The sequence below is a fragment of the Acanthopagrus latus genome, chromosome 20 (assembly GCF_904848185.1).
Source record: "Acanthopagrus latus isolate v.2019 chromosome 20, fAcaLat1.1, whole genome shotgun sequence".
NCBI classification, from domain to species: domain Eukaryota; kingdom Metazoa; phylum Chordata; class Actinopteri; order Spariformes; family Sparidae; genus Acanthopagrus; species Acanthopagrus latus.
The window spans coordinates 15,966,995-15,982,888 of NC_051058.1; the positions used below are offsets into that span (position 1 = coordinate 15,966,995).

Here is a 15,894-nt window from a genome sequence, read left to right on the forward strand (position 1 = left end):
CGTAACGCGACATTAAAGGCGTCCATATTCCTGGAGGAGCTCGTGAAATAGGCCTGTGAGAGCAGGACGAGCCCCTGGGCTGCATGGGACAAAGCCTATTACCTTAATCCTCATTGACGTAACACTTAAGACACCAAGTGACATGAGACACACATAGGTAAGGTTTATTTATAGCAGTGGTCCACTTTGGCAAGAAAACATTGTCCGATCTGCTTAAAAACATGACCCAAATGTTCAATCTAGACTCAGCGAATTGTATTTTATTGCATTGCAGTTCTACTTTTGGGTATTACCCCAAACTGCTTTGCATCCGTCTAATTTAATTTATTTGTCCCCCACCAAAGCACAGGCATGGACATGACAGGAGGGCCATCTGCATTAAGTGGGCCGGAGCCCGTCGGGCTTAGCAGCACAGAGAGGGAGGGCTGCAGAGAGAGACAGATGTCTGGAGAGGACTGTAATCTGACCTCAATAATCTGAACACTGGTTGTCTCACAGGTTGTTAAAGGCCATATCAGCATATAAAGCAAGTGTGAAAACAGACAACATCCACAGCACTGTGGGTTCAGTCTTTGACTGACATTTTTTCTTTGATGTCCAAGACTTTTATCCTGGTTTAACAAAAAGATAATTCAGATCTTCGGTGAATCTCCCAGATATCACGCAAGATTTCAGTTGAGGACATATTTGTCAGTAAAGGTCATTCCTTGTTGTTTATCTGCTCCGACTTTCTTTATTGAATACTCCTGGAGGATTAGTTAGTCTGCACTTTTTTTTCCTAGGCTATTTGAGTTGAACTGTGTCATTAAATAAGATATTTTCTCTGAGATGTTTCCATTTTATCATGTGATTCTGATGATTCGGATCGAGGGCAGAAGTGAAAAGCATAACCGACAAGATGGGGGAAAGTCGTGTTCAAGATCAGTGTTTGCCTACATTTACATTATTGAAAAGTGTCATTCAGTATGGAACTCAACTGGTTTTGTTCTGCCTTGGTCTTGGGTCTTGACGTTCACTCTATCCCTTTGAGTCTTAGTCTTGTCTCCATACATGATTACAAAATAAGGAAACAGACACAAAGTTACCTTTGACGAAGCAGTCACTGTCCAATTTAACGATTATCTGTCTCCACTGATGGGGGCGAAGGTTAGGGCAACCACACACAACGCAAACCATCGATGTGTTCAGAGTTTGTGATTGTGCTTCCTATGTATCATTAAGGTACTTTGTGTATCATTACTCATAAATCAATTCCTTACCTCCATCTGCAGTTTGCACCAATGCAACAAAAATGACAGGAAACCGTATTCAAACACTTAACTCCTTTTTACATGTTAACAAGACAAAGAAAGATGCTCGCTGCTGTGTGAGGGTTCTTTTTAGGAACAGAGGTGGTTTTGAACAAAATGCGTCATACCATGTTAGCGTTTGAATTTTGACCCGATGATGGGTCGAGATGAAGGGTTGAGGGATCACAAAAGTTACTACAGTTCATCTTGTAGAGAACATGAATGTGTACTATGTACTCAAGAATCTAGATTCTGAGATGTAAGAAAAAAGCTTGAGAGCATATACATATAAAAAGAAAATCATTTATTTTTTATATGGTACATTCATACAGACAGACATATTTTTCAGGTCACAGTTATTTGCACATTATAAAATGTAGGCCTACTGTATCATAGGTTTTTGACCCAACAGTAAACCTGGCACGTTAACATCATACTGACATCGAAAATAGACTAATAACTGCTGGTTCTTTTTTTGTCTAAATACTTTGAATAAAGACTATAACACAATGCAGACGTTACATAGTGGAAGAAATTAAATTGATTGGGTTTTAGACCTTTAGGACAAAGTTTTAAGACATTTTCCTTTGCAAAACATGTCCTTTCAAAAGTGCATGATGAATTAAAAAAAAAGTAGTTTTTACACATTTACACGACATGTAAAATAAATTGTGTCACGGTGCGTCGTTTCCCTTTTTTGCTGTCCACCAAATAAATGGTGGTTTTTATTCCCACAAGGCTGTAAAACACTTTCACACATCCAGTGCTGACAGAGCTGCTGGTGTCCTCTGAAGACCCCCCCAAAAAGAGGATCAGTTGAGTCTTTTCAGTCTCTGAACACCGTTGTTTGTCGTTAGAAAACAAAGTGCATCTTCTGAAGGTTGTGGCAAACATTTGGTACTAGCAGAAATACTCGTTAGGTGGCCCCTCAGTCCTGGCCGTGGCCTCTGAGTCAACACTGGACCTCGCCGAGAGCAGCCTGTTGGATTCATCAGGATTTAGCCTGGTCAGATACTCGCCCTCCATGCCTTTAGCTTTGGCCGCGGGGCCGAGGGTTTCAAACGTAACGTACGAGTCCTGTATTTCCTTAGATTCCCTCCCAAGCATCTTTTGGCAGCGCTTCTTTAGCGCCCCGCAGCACACGATCAGTGTCAGGGGGACAGCAATCACGCAGGCTACTGTTATCACCACCACATTAATGAGCTTCTGCGTGCCGCTAGCGCTGGCCGCCTCATCAGTTGAGAAGATTACACACTGCTCTTTTTTCGGGATCAGGCCTTTGACGCAAACACAAGCAATGTACTTTGTCTTTGGCACGAGGCCATCAATAGTGATACGGTTCCTCCCGGCCCCTACGTTGATCCGACGCATGTCCCTCTCACCAAATATAGCGTACAGGATGCTGAACTCTGTGGTGTTTGTGGCTGTAGGGGCTCGCCAGTTCAGAGACACAGTATGGTCGGTGTCACCGATCACCTTCACTGAGCGCACCACCCTTTTCTCCGGAGCTTGCTGTAAGGACGAGGCATTGGCTGCCAAGTTACTCAGAGCATCTCGCTCCACCTCCACTGACTTCTGAAGGTCTGACACCTTCCCTCGTCCTTGAGAAGTGTCGTCAGACACGCTGTAGCTCTCAATCTCATACTTCCCAGTCACTCCTTTGCCATTGAGAGGTTCGATGATGGGCTGGGCGGCAGTGGATGGGGGCGGAGGAACATATCTGGCGATGAGCTTCTCCTGGTATGCTGCTCTACCAATGCCACCAGGTTTCTTCCCTCTGTTTCTCTTAGAACTGCCGCCACCTGCTTCCTCTGACCGAAAGGAATCTGTGATCACCAAAGAGATGATGGCGTCTGCAGTGCCGACGAAGTTGGTCGCTTTGCACACGTATTTCCCAGAATCTCGATAGGAAACTGCAGGCACGCTCAGAATAGACCAAATGATGCCCTCCTTTGAAATCTCTTCCTGGACTGAAAAATAACAAAGCAGACACCCACAGTGTTAAGCAGATTGGCACAAAAGAGAGAACTTTAATCTCGTTGATGCATTGACTTAGACAGAAATAGATCTGGTTCTAATTTAAACACATCTGCAATTAGTTTAGCGGGACTTACCTGTGCCGTTGATTTTTTTGCCATCGGCACGGCTCCAGGAGAGCTCTGGGATGGGGACTCCCACCGTGCCACAGCGCAGCAGCACGTTGTTGCCCAGTGAGCTTCGTACACGAGCCACGGCAGTGTGCACCCGAGGGCCCTGGCACCTCTGCAGCTCTGATTCGGTGAAAAGAACCCCTGACAAGCTCTCCGGATCAGAACACCTCAGCCTGGTGTCGATGAGAGCCACGGAGGATGATGGGGACTTCTGAAACTGTACCAGATCGTAGAGCCGGCAGTCACACAGCCACGGGTTGTCATGAAGACCTGAAGAGGAAACCAGAAGTGCTGTCAGTTAAAATAAATACTTCTTTACCCTCCAGCACTACATCTTAAAATAACAAGAATAAGTTTGACAACCTGACACACAATAACTATAATTAGACTAATCCCCAACCCAGCTTTAAATGCCTCTGGTGTCAAAGAAGTGGTCCTCATGCAAGGCAGATTAAAAAGAATACGTCCCAGTATCCTAAAATGTCACAGCTTGATCCTCACCGAGAATTAGTTTGGAGGAATCGGCGTCCTGGGATGGCTTCACGCTCAGCCACATTGTGAGAACGTCAGCGGGAACGGTCGTCAGACTGTTGCTGGATAAGTCCAGATAGGTGAGATTCTTGATGTACACGGTGGCCTCGGCAGGGACGACGGAGATCTTGTTGTTGTGCAGGTCGAGGAGCCTCAGGTTCGGCATGTCGGTCAGAGACTCCCAGGGGAAGGAGGTGAGGGTGTTGCCATCCAGCCGGAGCTCGTCCAGGTTGTAAAGACCCCGGAAGCTGTCGACGCTCAGTGAGATCAGTGAATTAAAAGACATCCAGAGAAACTCCAGGTTGTTGAGGTAGTGGAAGTTGTCCACCGAAATCCGTGTGATCGCAGTCTTTTCGATGCGAAGCTTCGACGTGTCGGATGGGAAATTTGGAGGGACCACAGTGATCTCTGGATCGTTGCAAAGCACACTCCTGCAGGAAATTTTAAATAAAAATATGAATTTTCAGAAAGCATATTCACTGCAGGACTTTGCAGAACTGGATTAACTCTCAAATAAAACATGCAATCTGCCCCCATTTTATATAAAAGACAGTATAGTTCAGCACTTATTCGACAAAACGTAACCTATTGTTCAGTAACAAGCAAAGGAGATTAAAGGGCGAGTCCAAGTTAATCCTTCACAATACAGAGTGACTGAACGGAAGAAAGCTGCAGTGAAAATCAGTTTTGCACGCAAGATATAAATAAAATACGTGTAAAGTCTAGAATTGAAATGAGATAATTGAGATGCTCACCTTGCTTTTGATCCATCACTCAACTTGTGGAAGAAGCAGCTGCACTGTGAAGGACAGGAGCTGCACAGCATGGGAAGAAAAACTAAAGCCAGACAAAACGCAGCAGCGAGATGTCGACTCATTTTCTCTACTAAAACTCACTATGCAGCTAAACTACAATTAAAGACAAGAAGATCTACAGCAGCTCAGGTCTAACGAGGCATCGGATGCATGGTGGTGGTGTGCAGGCTCACAGCTCCATACTGCTCCAACTGGTCTGAATCCAGAGATAAAAAGGATAGGCAGGGATTAGCGAAGGGACTTGGGTTATTTTCATTCACACGATTAGGCTATTGCTTCCTGAGCGCTGATAGGCTGCTACAGTTTTCACTTTCATTCTCCCAAGAAATACTGATTGGATGTTTAATTATGGACACAGTGTAGAGTACACAGCCTAAATGGGGCAGAGTGAAGCAGGTAGTTTAAGCAGGTTTGCAATCATGACTATCGTAAAACATTCATGAGGAATTCCCTAATGGTCTTGAAATATGCTTTGTTTTTGAAGATGCGTGGTGATGTTGTCTTGTCAGTTTAGAATGAAATAAACTACCAAATGTATAAGAGTGTAAAAGACCTTCTACACATTGTTACAAGCACATCAAGTCACCAAAAACAAACTCTGACACAAACACAGGGATGTCATCCAGTTTGACATTTCTCTTATACAGACTTCTTTTTCTTGTCGTGTCTGTTTGTCCTGAAACTGTTTTTGTTTTTTTTTCTTAAGCACTGACGGACTGTTGTTTACAGGTCTGATGGCAAGAACTTAGCTACAAATGGCCACCAGATGGCAGTGTGGAGTGGCCACCTGTGTTTACTCTATTATGTGACTCACCTTCTTTTGTTTTCAGACCCACACTTACTGAACACTTTTTGATGCAGTAAATCAATGGGTAAAAACACACTGCTCAGTAGTAGTTTGGGGTATTTGGATTGTGTGAATATTTTTGCCCCCCAAAAATAATGCAACACACTTCATATGACTTTGATTGCACATCCACATATGCACCTATATCATACCATACCTTTGGGTATTTTAGCTTCACCTCTAACCTTTTTAGGTTTTACAGTACTTTATACTTTTACTACATTGAAATTTAGGATTGTTTTCTCCACTCTACATTTTTTCAACTTTAAAGATTCAGATTATAGATACCAAATTTGATCTAAAACCAATTTTTTCTTTATTTTTGCAGAATTTTTTGAGCCTATTTCTTATGGCGTAATGCTGCGGATGAATTGAGGAAGTCTCCCAGCTTGAGGAAAGAAGCTGATCTGTGGTCTGGTGGTATGATAAGGCACCAAAACAAAGTATACATCATTCAGTATTGTCATCTTTTGTCCAAAGGGGGCCATCAGAATCAACCAAATAACAGTTCCATGTAGGCTGCGAGTGAAAGATCTGAGAACTGATGACTAAAGTACTACTGTGTTTGTTTTTAACCTTTTTCTGTAGTATCCTGCAGATCTGTGTGTGACACACTTTTTGGATGACAGACTTGTTGTCACAGTCTCTGCGGGTTTTTTCACAGGTTCACAGGTAATCCTTTAATCCTGGTCTCCCTCCCTCTCTCTCTCCCTCTCTCCTCCTATTATTAATATATGTTTGTTCTATTTTATTTCAGGAGGTTTGTTCCCAGGACCCGCTAAAACCTCCAACCTCTCCAGCCTGTCCCTTCCTCATCTGAGCTCCCAGTGCTTAATAATGACACACTGTATCACGGACATTATCAGCACATGTTATTTGCCAACGTGTAGCCGACCTCATGTGCTTTATAGACTACTGCTTAGTTTAATAGTAAAGCACAGCAGCATTCATAGACTCATTGCATGTTTTGCTTGTGAAATGTTGGAAATGGAAAGTGATTAAAACAGTGTAGTGGGATGAACATGATCATATTTACACCTGAAATGTGTAGAGGTAGAAGAATGGAATAAGAATACTTGGGTTAAAGTGCCTCAAAATTGTATTAGACCGGAGTAATTTTTATAACATAAAAAACAGTTGTTTCAGTTTTTCATCTTGGCCGCTGCTCTTCAGAGTCCGTGAGCTCAAATGCAGTTTCGACACTAAAACCTTTGTTTCATTGCAAAACCTGAAGATTATGACGGAGTAATTAAGTGTTGGCCAACACATTAATGATGTGCAACCACACTGTGAGGGCATTTAGGACAAAATATTGAGTATTCAGGTCAGTTACAGTCAATGGGGGTTTTTTATGTATTCATTGAATGAGCTGCTGCATTAAATTTAGTCCTCTATGCATTTATATTACTGATTATTGCAAAGGATGCATCTTTTTAGTCCACCTTACTATTGTTGAGCTTAAATTCATTAAATCAGAAATAGTTTGGGGGTTATTTATTGCAGCTTTGACTTACAGCTGACTGTGACATCGACATATCAGTAGAATGAGATAGTGTAGAGTCCATCAAAACAATAAACAAACCTCCTGAACTAAGATTACAACCAGTTGATCAATCCACTACATTCATGTTCTGGACCGGTTCTTACTTCATCACACTCAGCTGCAGTAGATTAACGGATTGTTATATTGAATCTTTTGCATTGTGAAATTGTTCCTGTGTTTTATGTTCCTGCGAGACCTCAGACTGCACCCTCGGCTTGTTTCCAACACTTTTACTGGGAGCACTGTTGGGATTTAAGGCAGCAAACGTTCTGATTTCCTCTGTTGGATATCAACAGTCTCATCTGTCAGAGCAGCAGATGAAGCGGTGAACATCAACGCAGCAGCTCCTTTTTTCTCTGAATATATGATAAAGTCTGAAACTGGGTGGGACAATATGGGTGGTGAGAAAAGGCTATTATAAATCCATTGGGACACATCATTACTCCATTGTTAATGAGTTTGCGGTAATCTGCGAACAGATTAGTGGTGCAATCAGACCGGGCCCAAATGTTGCGTTTTAGAAGGTTCAGGCTGCAGCGAGAGCCACTGTCCTCGTTCTGCTTTTATTTTGGTCAGCGGCTGAGGACAGCTGATGAGTAAATTGAAAAGATCCGGACGCTTTCACAGACTGTTTAACTGATCTTTTACACTTAATGAGGCCGCTGAGAGAGAAACACCAGATTTTCTGTCATCTGACTGAGGAAATTCAGTAGTGATTTGTCAGCTCACTCCTGAATGTGCAACCACAACGTTTAGTCGTTGCTTAGTGGAATTGATTTTTCCTTGATGTTGCAATGTTTGACACTGGAGACTGTTTAACCCACCGACTGGAGGCTGAGAAAACCTTTATTGTCCATAATAAGGCAAAGGAAATTGTGTCTTTGGCTTTAGTAAGATCATACAATATACACACACACACACACACAGAAAAAAACAAGTATGGTAAGTATGGCTGGAGAGGTTAGAAGCAAATTATAAAAACATGTTGTTAGACGTTAGAGGCCAAAGTCCATCGCTGCTCGTTTACGATGTCAGTTGAAATCAGTAAATGGATTTAGATTACAGCTCATATCTTAAGACACAAATACACATATACCCTTTACATATATACGCACACACTAACTGCATGTACTCACACCTACAAAATAATACAGGCACACATCAACACACACTTTTTACGTAGCAGTATTTTAATTTATGCAGACAGAAAGGAAAACAAAAAATTGAATGTCCAATTTTCTCAGTGAGGCATTCAGAAAAAAAAAAAAAATCAGTGTCAGATTTGTAGGTTCTGTTAATATATCATAGATAAAGTAAAAAAAATGCCCCAAAATACACTTTTGTGGAAAGATTTTTAAGTCAAGTCAATCATATATAATATGGCCCCACATCATAAATTTGCCTTGAGGGGCTTAACTATCTGTCACTTATAGTTTGACGCCCCTTTATCCAACTATGGATTATGTAGCCTTCAATACTCTCAGACATTCAGTCGATGCAGCATTGAGTAAAACTACATTTAAACAACAACAGTAGTGCTAACATGCCGCTTACATGGACATGTGAAATATGGGCAACTGCATTACCCCCTAAAATGTATTATAAAAACCTTTAATTGATTATCTAAAATAATATGGAATCTTTCTTTGATCATGAAGCCTAATGTTACTTGACTATTCTCTAGTTAATCCGCCAAGTGTATGTACTACACTGCAGACTGGACTCTCTGTTAACAGTGACAAACAAACCGGCAGGATCCATGTTACATAAGCTGCTCTCCCATATGAAATGTCTAGATTCAAGCATAACATGTGCCGAATTTACAAGAAGGACCAAGTAATTAAGAATTCATTGTGGAAAGCATGACACAACGTCTGTAAAGTTTCTCCAAACTCAACAACGCACAAAATTGAGACCTTTTGTAAGGGAGTCTGGGGAATTCCTCTCCCTCGTGATCTCCTCGCTGTGTTCGACTGCAGTTGGAGGCACATTTTTGTTAGTAACTGTTTTATTTATTATTAGTTATTTGATTTATTTACCTTACCTTATTAGGGTTATGCTGGCCATTCAAATCAATACAAAGAAACATGAATGTGACTTCTCATGCAGAACTAACTGTGACTCACTTCCTTTTGCCAATTAGCAAAATTGTTTCTGTGTGGATTCAAAATTAAATTGGATGAGAGTCTGGTCTGTTTAAAAGCTTCTTTGAGATGCAACCCAAAATTAATATATCTAAAAGAAGAAGAAGAAGAAGAAGAAGAAGAAGAAGAAGAAGAAGAAGAAGAAGAAGAAGAAGAAGAAGAAGAAGAAGACACAGCCAACCTACAAACGTTCAACTTTGGTTGAAAAAAACACCATTTCCCATGATTCCACTCTTGTTTTCCTTATCAGCCTCAACTACGACATAAACGCCGGTGGCCGAATTAAGTAACAGAATTAAGTAACAGAATTGAGGGGAAAGTTCGTCTCTCCTGCTAAAGAAAAAAAAGTTAGAGTCCTGACTCAACAAAGTTTACTTCAGAGAGCTGCGCAGGAAAAAAAAAACTTTTAGTGGGATCCCAAAACTCGCAGGAAGTTTTGCTCGTTAGGACATTCCTCGGGGGATTGCAAAAGGGGCTTTCATTCAGATTAGTCTCTTGATGCTTTTTCACGTGAAAGAGCCTTTATAAGAGCGTCGTGTCGTGGCAGACGGTGGTACACGACACAGACACGACAGCAGGAGGAAGTTTTGTGCAAAGTTTTTTTGTTTGTTTGTTTGTTTGTTTGTTTAATTTCGTGCATTTTCACAACATGGCAGCGTACACGCTACCGGAGGGCTTCACGGAGTTCGATATGTTTACATTCGGCACGGCGCTGCTGGTCGGGGGTAAGTTGGAGCCAAACGAACCGGAAGATACTGCTGCTGTGAGGATTAAAGGGACAGTTCACTTGGTTTGATATTCAAAGCAGCCTCATTCAGGACAGAGCAAACCTAATGCATTTGTTTTCTTGATTTTATGTCTCATCCTTATGATTTAAATTAAAAGGTTTCTCAGCTCAAGGGGAGACCAGGGACAGGTTTTCACTGTTTTCCCAATAAATTATATACACTTACATTGGAAAAGCCAGTTTTCTATACAATTAAACATTAATGTGTCACATGCTGAAACAAGTGTTTTTAAATGTTTGCATTCTTAAAGATTATGGCTGACAGTGATACCAGTAAGAGAAGGCCTCCCTTTTCTGTTTTCTTGAATTGCTCTGATATTGGATCTGTACATCTTATCGGGCCAAACTACATTTCTGATCTGCCGCTTACCCGTTCTTTATGAACCATCCAGGCCTCTGAGGTCTTCAGGTGCAGATCTGCTTTCAGCCCCTAGAGCCAAAACTAAATGTGGATGGAGAAGCAGCGTTCAGTTATTCTGCCAGAAAGCTGCAGGTCCGCTCCAGCTCTCATCTCTTTTAAATCAAGACTGAGGGCCACAGACTCTCACTGAAGCATTTGAGGCTCTGAACTGCACTGCGACTTTTATTTTAGCTTACTTTCCTATCCCTTAATTTCTTTTAATGTTTTGTTTCTCGATGTCTTCCTGCTTGTTATTAATGTCAACTGAAGTAATTTTATTCCCCTGTAAAGCACTTTGAATCGCCTTGTGTCTGAATTGCACCATGCAAATGAACTTGCCTAGTGTCATCGGCCAAAACATAAAGTTCAGGTAGGACGGAAGGAGCAAATGTTATTGGTACTTCTGATTTAAAGGGTAACTCCACCAGTTTTACACATGGTCTTGGGCAGGACTACTGAATGTGTGGGGCAAAATAGGGGGGGTAACTCCTTTTGTGTTGCTAAATTGAACTGTGGGTAATGTAGGCAATGCACTTCTTCTTTCTTTCCAAAACCTGGTGCCTACATTACCCACAATGCATCTCTGCCTCTGCGTGACATCACTCGAGGCCATTTATCAGATCACATGCAGCTTCTTCTGGAGCCACAAAAGGCTTTATACTACTTTTTCCAGATATGCATTTGTCCTCATTAAGACCTGTAAGTACAGCATAACTTGTAAAAATGTCTCCAGATGTTTCCAGAACTTGATCAGTCTTTTTAAGTCAATCCATTTTTTTTCATATGGGGGCTTAACTATCCGTAGCCTATATGACAGACTTTATCCAATAATGGATCATGCAGCCTTGAATAGTCTTAATTCTGATTCGGAAAAACTCACATATGAAAGTTAGAGAGACGTGGAGAGACATGGAGGAAACCTCTGGAAGAGCAGCAGAGGATTGATCTCTTCCAGGACGAACAGACATGCAATAGATTCCTCAGACACTCAGTCAAAATTGGTGGACCTTCCCTTTAAGGACGGACACTTATTTCCTTTTACTTTCCCCCATTTTCAGGTCTCCTGGGATTCTTCCTCAATGCCATCAGCATCGTGTCGTTCCTCACGGTGAAGGAGATGAGGAACCCCAGCAACTTCTTCGTGTTCAACCTCGCTGTGGCCGACCTCAGTTTGAACATTAACGGACTGACAGCTGCGTACGCGAGCTACGTCAGGTATCAAACGCAGAAAACACACTGAGTTTATCAACGTCTTGTTTTTGTTCTTCCACAGGCCCCTCAGCAGTGTTGCCTAGTATTTAATATAAGCCAATAGCGGCGAGTTAAATAAGCCTTTGGTTTCATAATCCGATCCACTTTATTTACTGTGTAAAGTTCACGTTTTACAAGCGTTTGAAGTTACCTAACAGGATCTGAATGGTAATGTAGCTGCATTTCAATAAAATTACGTCCTTTTTAAACCTCTAACCTGAGTATCACGTGGCTGGATTAACCCACAGCGTGACCCCCCCTGCCGACCCTTTTATTTCTCCCACGCTCTGGGCAGAGTGAAAGTACAGTCCTGTGTCTATATATAGAACACGTAATGTAACCTAACATACTTTTACAATATAATACTGGCACCCCTCCTCTGCATCCTGGTGTATGACTGAAGCTTCATTTTGTTTTCTAGGTCTTGGCCGTTTGGTCAAGATGGATGCTCCTTCCATGGTTTTCAGGGGATGATAGCAGTCCTGGCGTCCATCAGTTTCATGGCTGCCATCTCTTGGGACAGATATCACCAGTACTGCACCAGTGAGTACAGTAAAGCTCAAGCCACTGCCCAGAAGAGTGAAAATCTAGACCATCATAAATTAGGGATCGACCGATGTGGCTTCTTTAGGGCTAATACCAGTACTGATTATTACAAGGAGATGAAACCCGATATTTGGGATCTATATTCGTCCGCAGTAAAATGTCGAATCTTTCTAACAACCACTATTGAAATAAATCTCAGTACAATTTATTCAAGAACACAACACTTCCATACACACATTGTTACCTCTATCCAAATAGACAAGTAAAACTTGTGTTCTCCTTTTAATCTGAATCAAATGACTCCTCACATCCAAGAGACATAACCACAGTTTTTATCCTGCAGGACAGAAGCTCTTCTGGAGCACCACTCTGACGATGAGCGGCATCATCTGGATTCTGTCCATCTTCTGGGCTGCCGTTCCTCTGATGGGATGGGGCGTCTATGACTTTGAGCCCATGAGGACCTGCTGCACGCTGGACTACACAAGAGGGGACAGGTGCAGCCATTCACTGTTGTTTTCATCACCATCAGTTTTTTTCTTTCATCTCAACCAGCTTTCCACATGATGTTGACGAACAGTCACATTATCCCGCGATGCGTTTCTTTTCAACAGGGACTACGTGACCTACATGCTGACTCTGGTGGCGCTCTACCTGACGTTCCCAGCTATCACCATGTTCTCATGTTACGATTCCATCCACAAACACTTCAAGAAGATTCATCACCACAGGGTAAATGTGCTGCAGGAGTCTCAAATGATCATTTTCAGTGCCATACTTCAGCCAATAGATCTTTGTCTGGCCTCCAAACAAGCATTAAAATTGACGCGTACCTTTTTCCCAACACCTGACACATTTCTTTCTACGTTATATCACATAGAAACTCTAGTTTTAATATTTTTGGCGTGATTTTAGAACCACAAACAAAAAATCATGCCCCTGCATTGTATAGAAGTGGTGGCAGTCCAAGAGTTAAAGAGAGCACTTTTTACAGAGGTGAGATGAGGCGTCAGTCGCCTGTTTTCCATTCAAGTGTAGCACAAATTTTAACAGAGTTTCAAGAAATTCAGCAAAAGATGTGAATTAATGCAAGTTTTTTTTATTGTTAAAGAGAAGATGGTGCAATGAGATGACGTAATTAAAAGAATGCCAGTCAAACCATAACTGAATTCTTTTGTAGTTTATCAAGATGTAGCAGACAAATCTAAAATGTTGCTTTCTTATTTGCAGCATTAAAGTTTTGAATCCACTGCATTTCATGTGTAACGTCTTCAGTAACACGATGAACTTTGCCTTCTAGTTTAACACCAGTATGCCCTTGAGGGTCATGCTGATGTGCTGGGGCCCCTACGTCCTCATGTGCATCTACGCCTGCTTCGAGAACGTCAAGGTCGTGTCTCCAAAACTAAGAATGGTGAGCGCTTATTTCGTTTGAATAAGTCTAACATTTTGTAGGAAAATACGGTCAAAATAGTGAAAAAAAGGATAGAAGGTAATCATATAAATGGTCACTGACAGGATAATTCCAGTTTACCACAACTTTGGACTACTTTACACATGATGCAACTCTTTGTTTCTGTTCTCAGGTGCTTCCAGTTGTGGCAAAGACGAACCCCATCTTCAACGCCCTCCTCTACTCATTTGGAAATGAGTTCTACCGAGGCGGCGTGTGGCACTTCCTCACCGGACAGAAGATCGTCGATCCGATGGTCAAGAAGTCGAACTGAATGTAATTGTTCTGGCACGAGTCCTAAACTGTGATTTCGTCTTATCGTAGGTTCCTCATTACTCACTGGTCTGGTGTTGTGCATGTTAATGAGCCATTGACAGTAGCTGTAGCTGAAGCTCGAGACAGTCTCTACATCTGGAACGGCCACAGTAGCCTCATGCTGGATTCCTGTAAATCTCCGAAATGTGTTGCAGGTACTTTATCCATTTTCAAATTGTTGTATTTATCTTACAGCCGTTTGTGTTTAACCTGCACTGCTCCTCCGTCCGTGTTTTGACCACTTACAATAAACACATTGTGTTGCTGCTCTTCTGCTGTTTGCTTCATCTACTTTTAAAAGCGGGGGGCAGCTGTAGCTCAGCGGGTAGAGCTAATGATCGGAAGGTTGCTGGTTCAAATCTCGCCTCTGGGCAGGGCTGAGCTGCATGTGGAAGTGTCCTTGAGCGAGATACTGAACCCCACATTGCTCATCAGTGAGGGCCCTGCGATGAGCTGGCGACTTGTCCGGGGAGTACCCTGCCCTCGCCCTGAGACAAGGCTGGGATTGGCTCCAGCACCAACACCCCGTGACCCCATGGAAAGGGATAAGTGGTTACGGACAATGACATGACATGACATGACATGACATGACTTTTAAAAGCGCTCTCCAACCCTGAATACTGAGCCGCTGTAAGCGAAGTCTGCGGTTCGACAGCCGACCAGCACGCACGAACGGCAGTCTCAAGCCGTTACTAAGCAGATTAATCAGTTGTGTTTTGTCGTCAGGAAGACAGTTTGTGGTGATATAACCTCTATGTAAACAACGGAAGCATTAGCAGTTAACCCTCTAATGAGTCAGGGCAAAGCTGGGCTATAAGGGTCATCAAACATGAGTGAAAACTTCTGCATGTTCAGAACATTTGTATAGTTCAGGCACACTTTTAGTCGGTGTATTGTTTTAAACTGTTCAATCTAATCAATCGTCAGTCAGTCTTCGTGTTTTTAATGCCAGTTCAGAACACACATCATCTCAAGACACTTTCCAAACTGAGCAGGTCTGGACCTTGCTCCTTGGCTGTGGCCTATTTTGCCCATCGACCTGTGAATTTCAAAACACATCCATGTCACTATATACCTTTTTTTCACTCTGCAATTATCATGGCCTAAAGGCATCACGATAATGATATCACCGCTTATACCCAAACTATTAAAACAAAAATAATGTTGAGTCAGATTCATCTTTCACTTTGTGTTTTGTCTCCTTCTTGGCTTTTTGATTACAAGCAAATTACAAATGTAGGGAGACAATGATCGTGCATAAACATTCGAAAAGAACAATCACACTTAATTGTTCCATGTTACGGGGTGTTATATTCATACAGCGTGCCATATTTGTATTGTTAACACAATAAATAATATTTCATTTTTAAATACCACAGTGTCATCAGCATATTGCCACACCTCTGGTCCAAGACCTTCATTTTACATTGCATTACAAGTCCTTCATTGAGCACATATGACTATGAAAAGGATCCAGACTGCACAACAGCAAGATAACCTCTTTATTGTACATACATATAAATATATTCCACTCACGCAAATATACTTTTATTCTTGATTTAAACATGCAAAAGAGTGAATCTTATCTTGCCGTCCTGACGACCAGGAGATCTTTGCTTGTACGAGAACATTGACGTCAGGGCTTTCTGACTGGGAGCATCCGAGGATGCTGGGGTTAAATAAAGGGTTAAGCTAGGTAAACATCTACTATGTTTGGCCACTTCACTTGTCTTCCTTAAAAAGCGCTCCCTCTTCTTCCTGGTGGATCACACAGTGAGGAAGGAAGGAAGGAAGGAAGGAAGGAAGGAGACAGAAATGTGTCC

At 42.0% G+C, this 15,894-nt stretch overlaps 2 protein-coding genes across 2 annotated transcripts; one reads left to right on the top strand and one right to left on the bottom strand.

The window, feature by feature from the left end:
- Nucleotides 1-1,646: 1,646 nt before the first annotated feature.
- On the bottom strand, nt 1,647-11,552 carry lrit1b (leucine-rich repeat, immunoglobulin-like and transmembrane domains 1b). The gene is made up of 5 exons (XM_037082551.1): nt 10,477-11,552; nt 4,726-4,981; nt 3,941-4,401; nt 3,404-3,709; nt 1,647-3,259 (listed from the first exon to the last, which is right to left on the bottom strand). The coding sequence occupies exons 2-5, from the start codon at nt 4,845-4,847 to the stop codon at nt 2,190-2,192; spliced, it is 1,959 nt and encodes a 652-aa protein (XP_036938446.1). The 5' UTR covers nt 4,848-4,981; nt 10,477-11,552; the 3' UTR covers nt 1,647-2,189.
- On the top strand, nt 9,558-14,341 carry rgrb (retinal G protein coupled receptor b). The gene is made up of 7 exons (XM_037082552.1): nt 9,558-10,044; nt 11,565-11,721; nt 12,179-12,300; nt 12,647-12,800; nt 12,918-13,035; nt 13,604-13,717; nt 13,890-14,341. The coding sequence occupies exons 1-7, from the start codon at nt 9,969-9,971 to the stop codon at nt 14,028-14,030; spliced, it is 882 nt and encodes a 293-aa protein (XP_036938447.1). The 5' UTR covers nt 9,558-9,968; the 3' UTR covers nt 14,031-14,341.
- Nucleotides 14,342-15,894: the final 1,553 nt, after the last annotated feature.

What these genes read in the sequence shown, in the direction of transcription:
- lrit1b (XM_037082551.1), bottom strand. Translation starts at nt 4,847, where the DNA reads ATGAGTCGACATCTCGCTGCTGCGTTTTGTCTGGCTTTAGTTTTTCTT. An exon ending in AGTGATGGATCAAAAGCAAG is followed by an intron (nt 4,402 to 4,725) that starts GTGAGCATCTCA and finishes AATTTCCTGCAG; the next exon opens with GAGTGTGCTTTGCAACGATC. An exon ending in TTCCTCCAAACTAATTCTCG is followed by an intron (nt 3,710 to 3,940) that starts GTGAGGATCAAG and finishes TTTCCTCTTCAG; the next exon opens with GTCTTCATGACAACCCGTGG.
- rgrb (XM_037082552.1), top strand. Translation starts at nt 9,969, where the DNA reads ATGGCAGCGTACACGCTACCGGAGGGCTTCACGGAGTTCGATATGTTT. An exon ending in CACGGCGCTGCTGGTCGGGG is followed by an intron (nt 10,045 to 11,564) that starts GTAAGTTGGAGC and finishes CCCCATTTTCAG; the next exon opens with GTCTCCTGGGATTCTTCCTC. An exon ending in AGAAGATTCATCACCACAGG is followed by an intron (nt 13,036 to 13,603) that starts GTAAATGTGCTG and finishes TTTGCCTTCTAG; the next exon opens with TTTAACACCAGTATGCCCTT.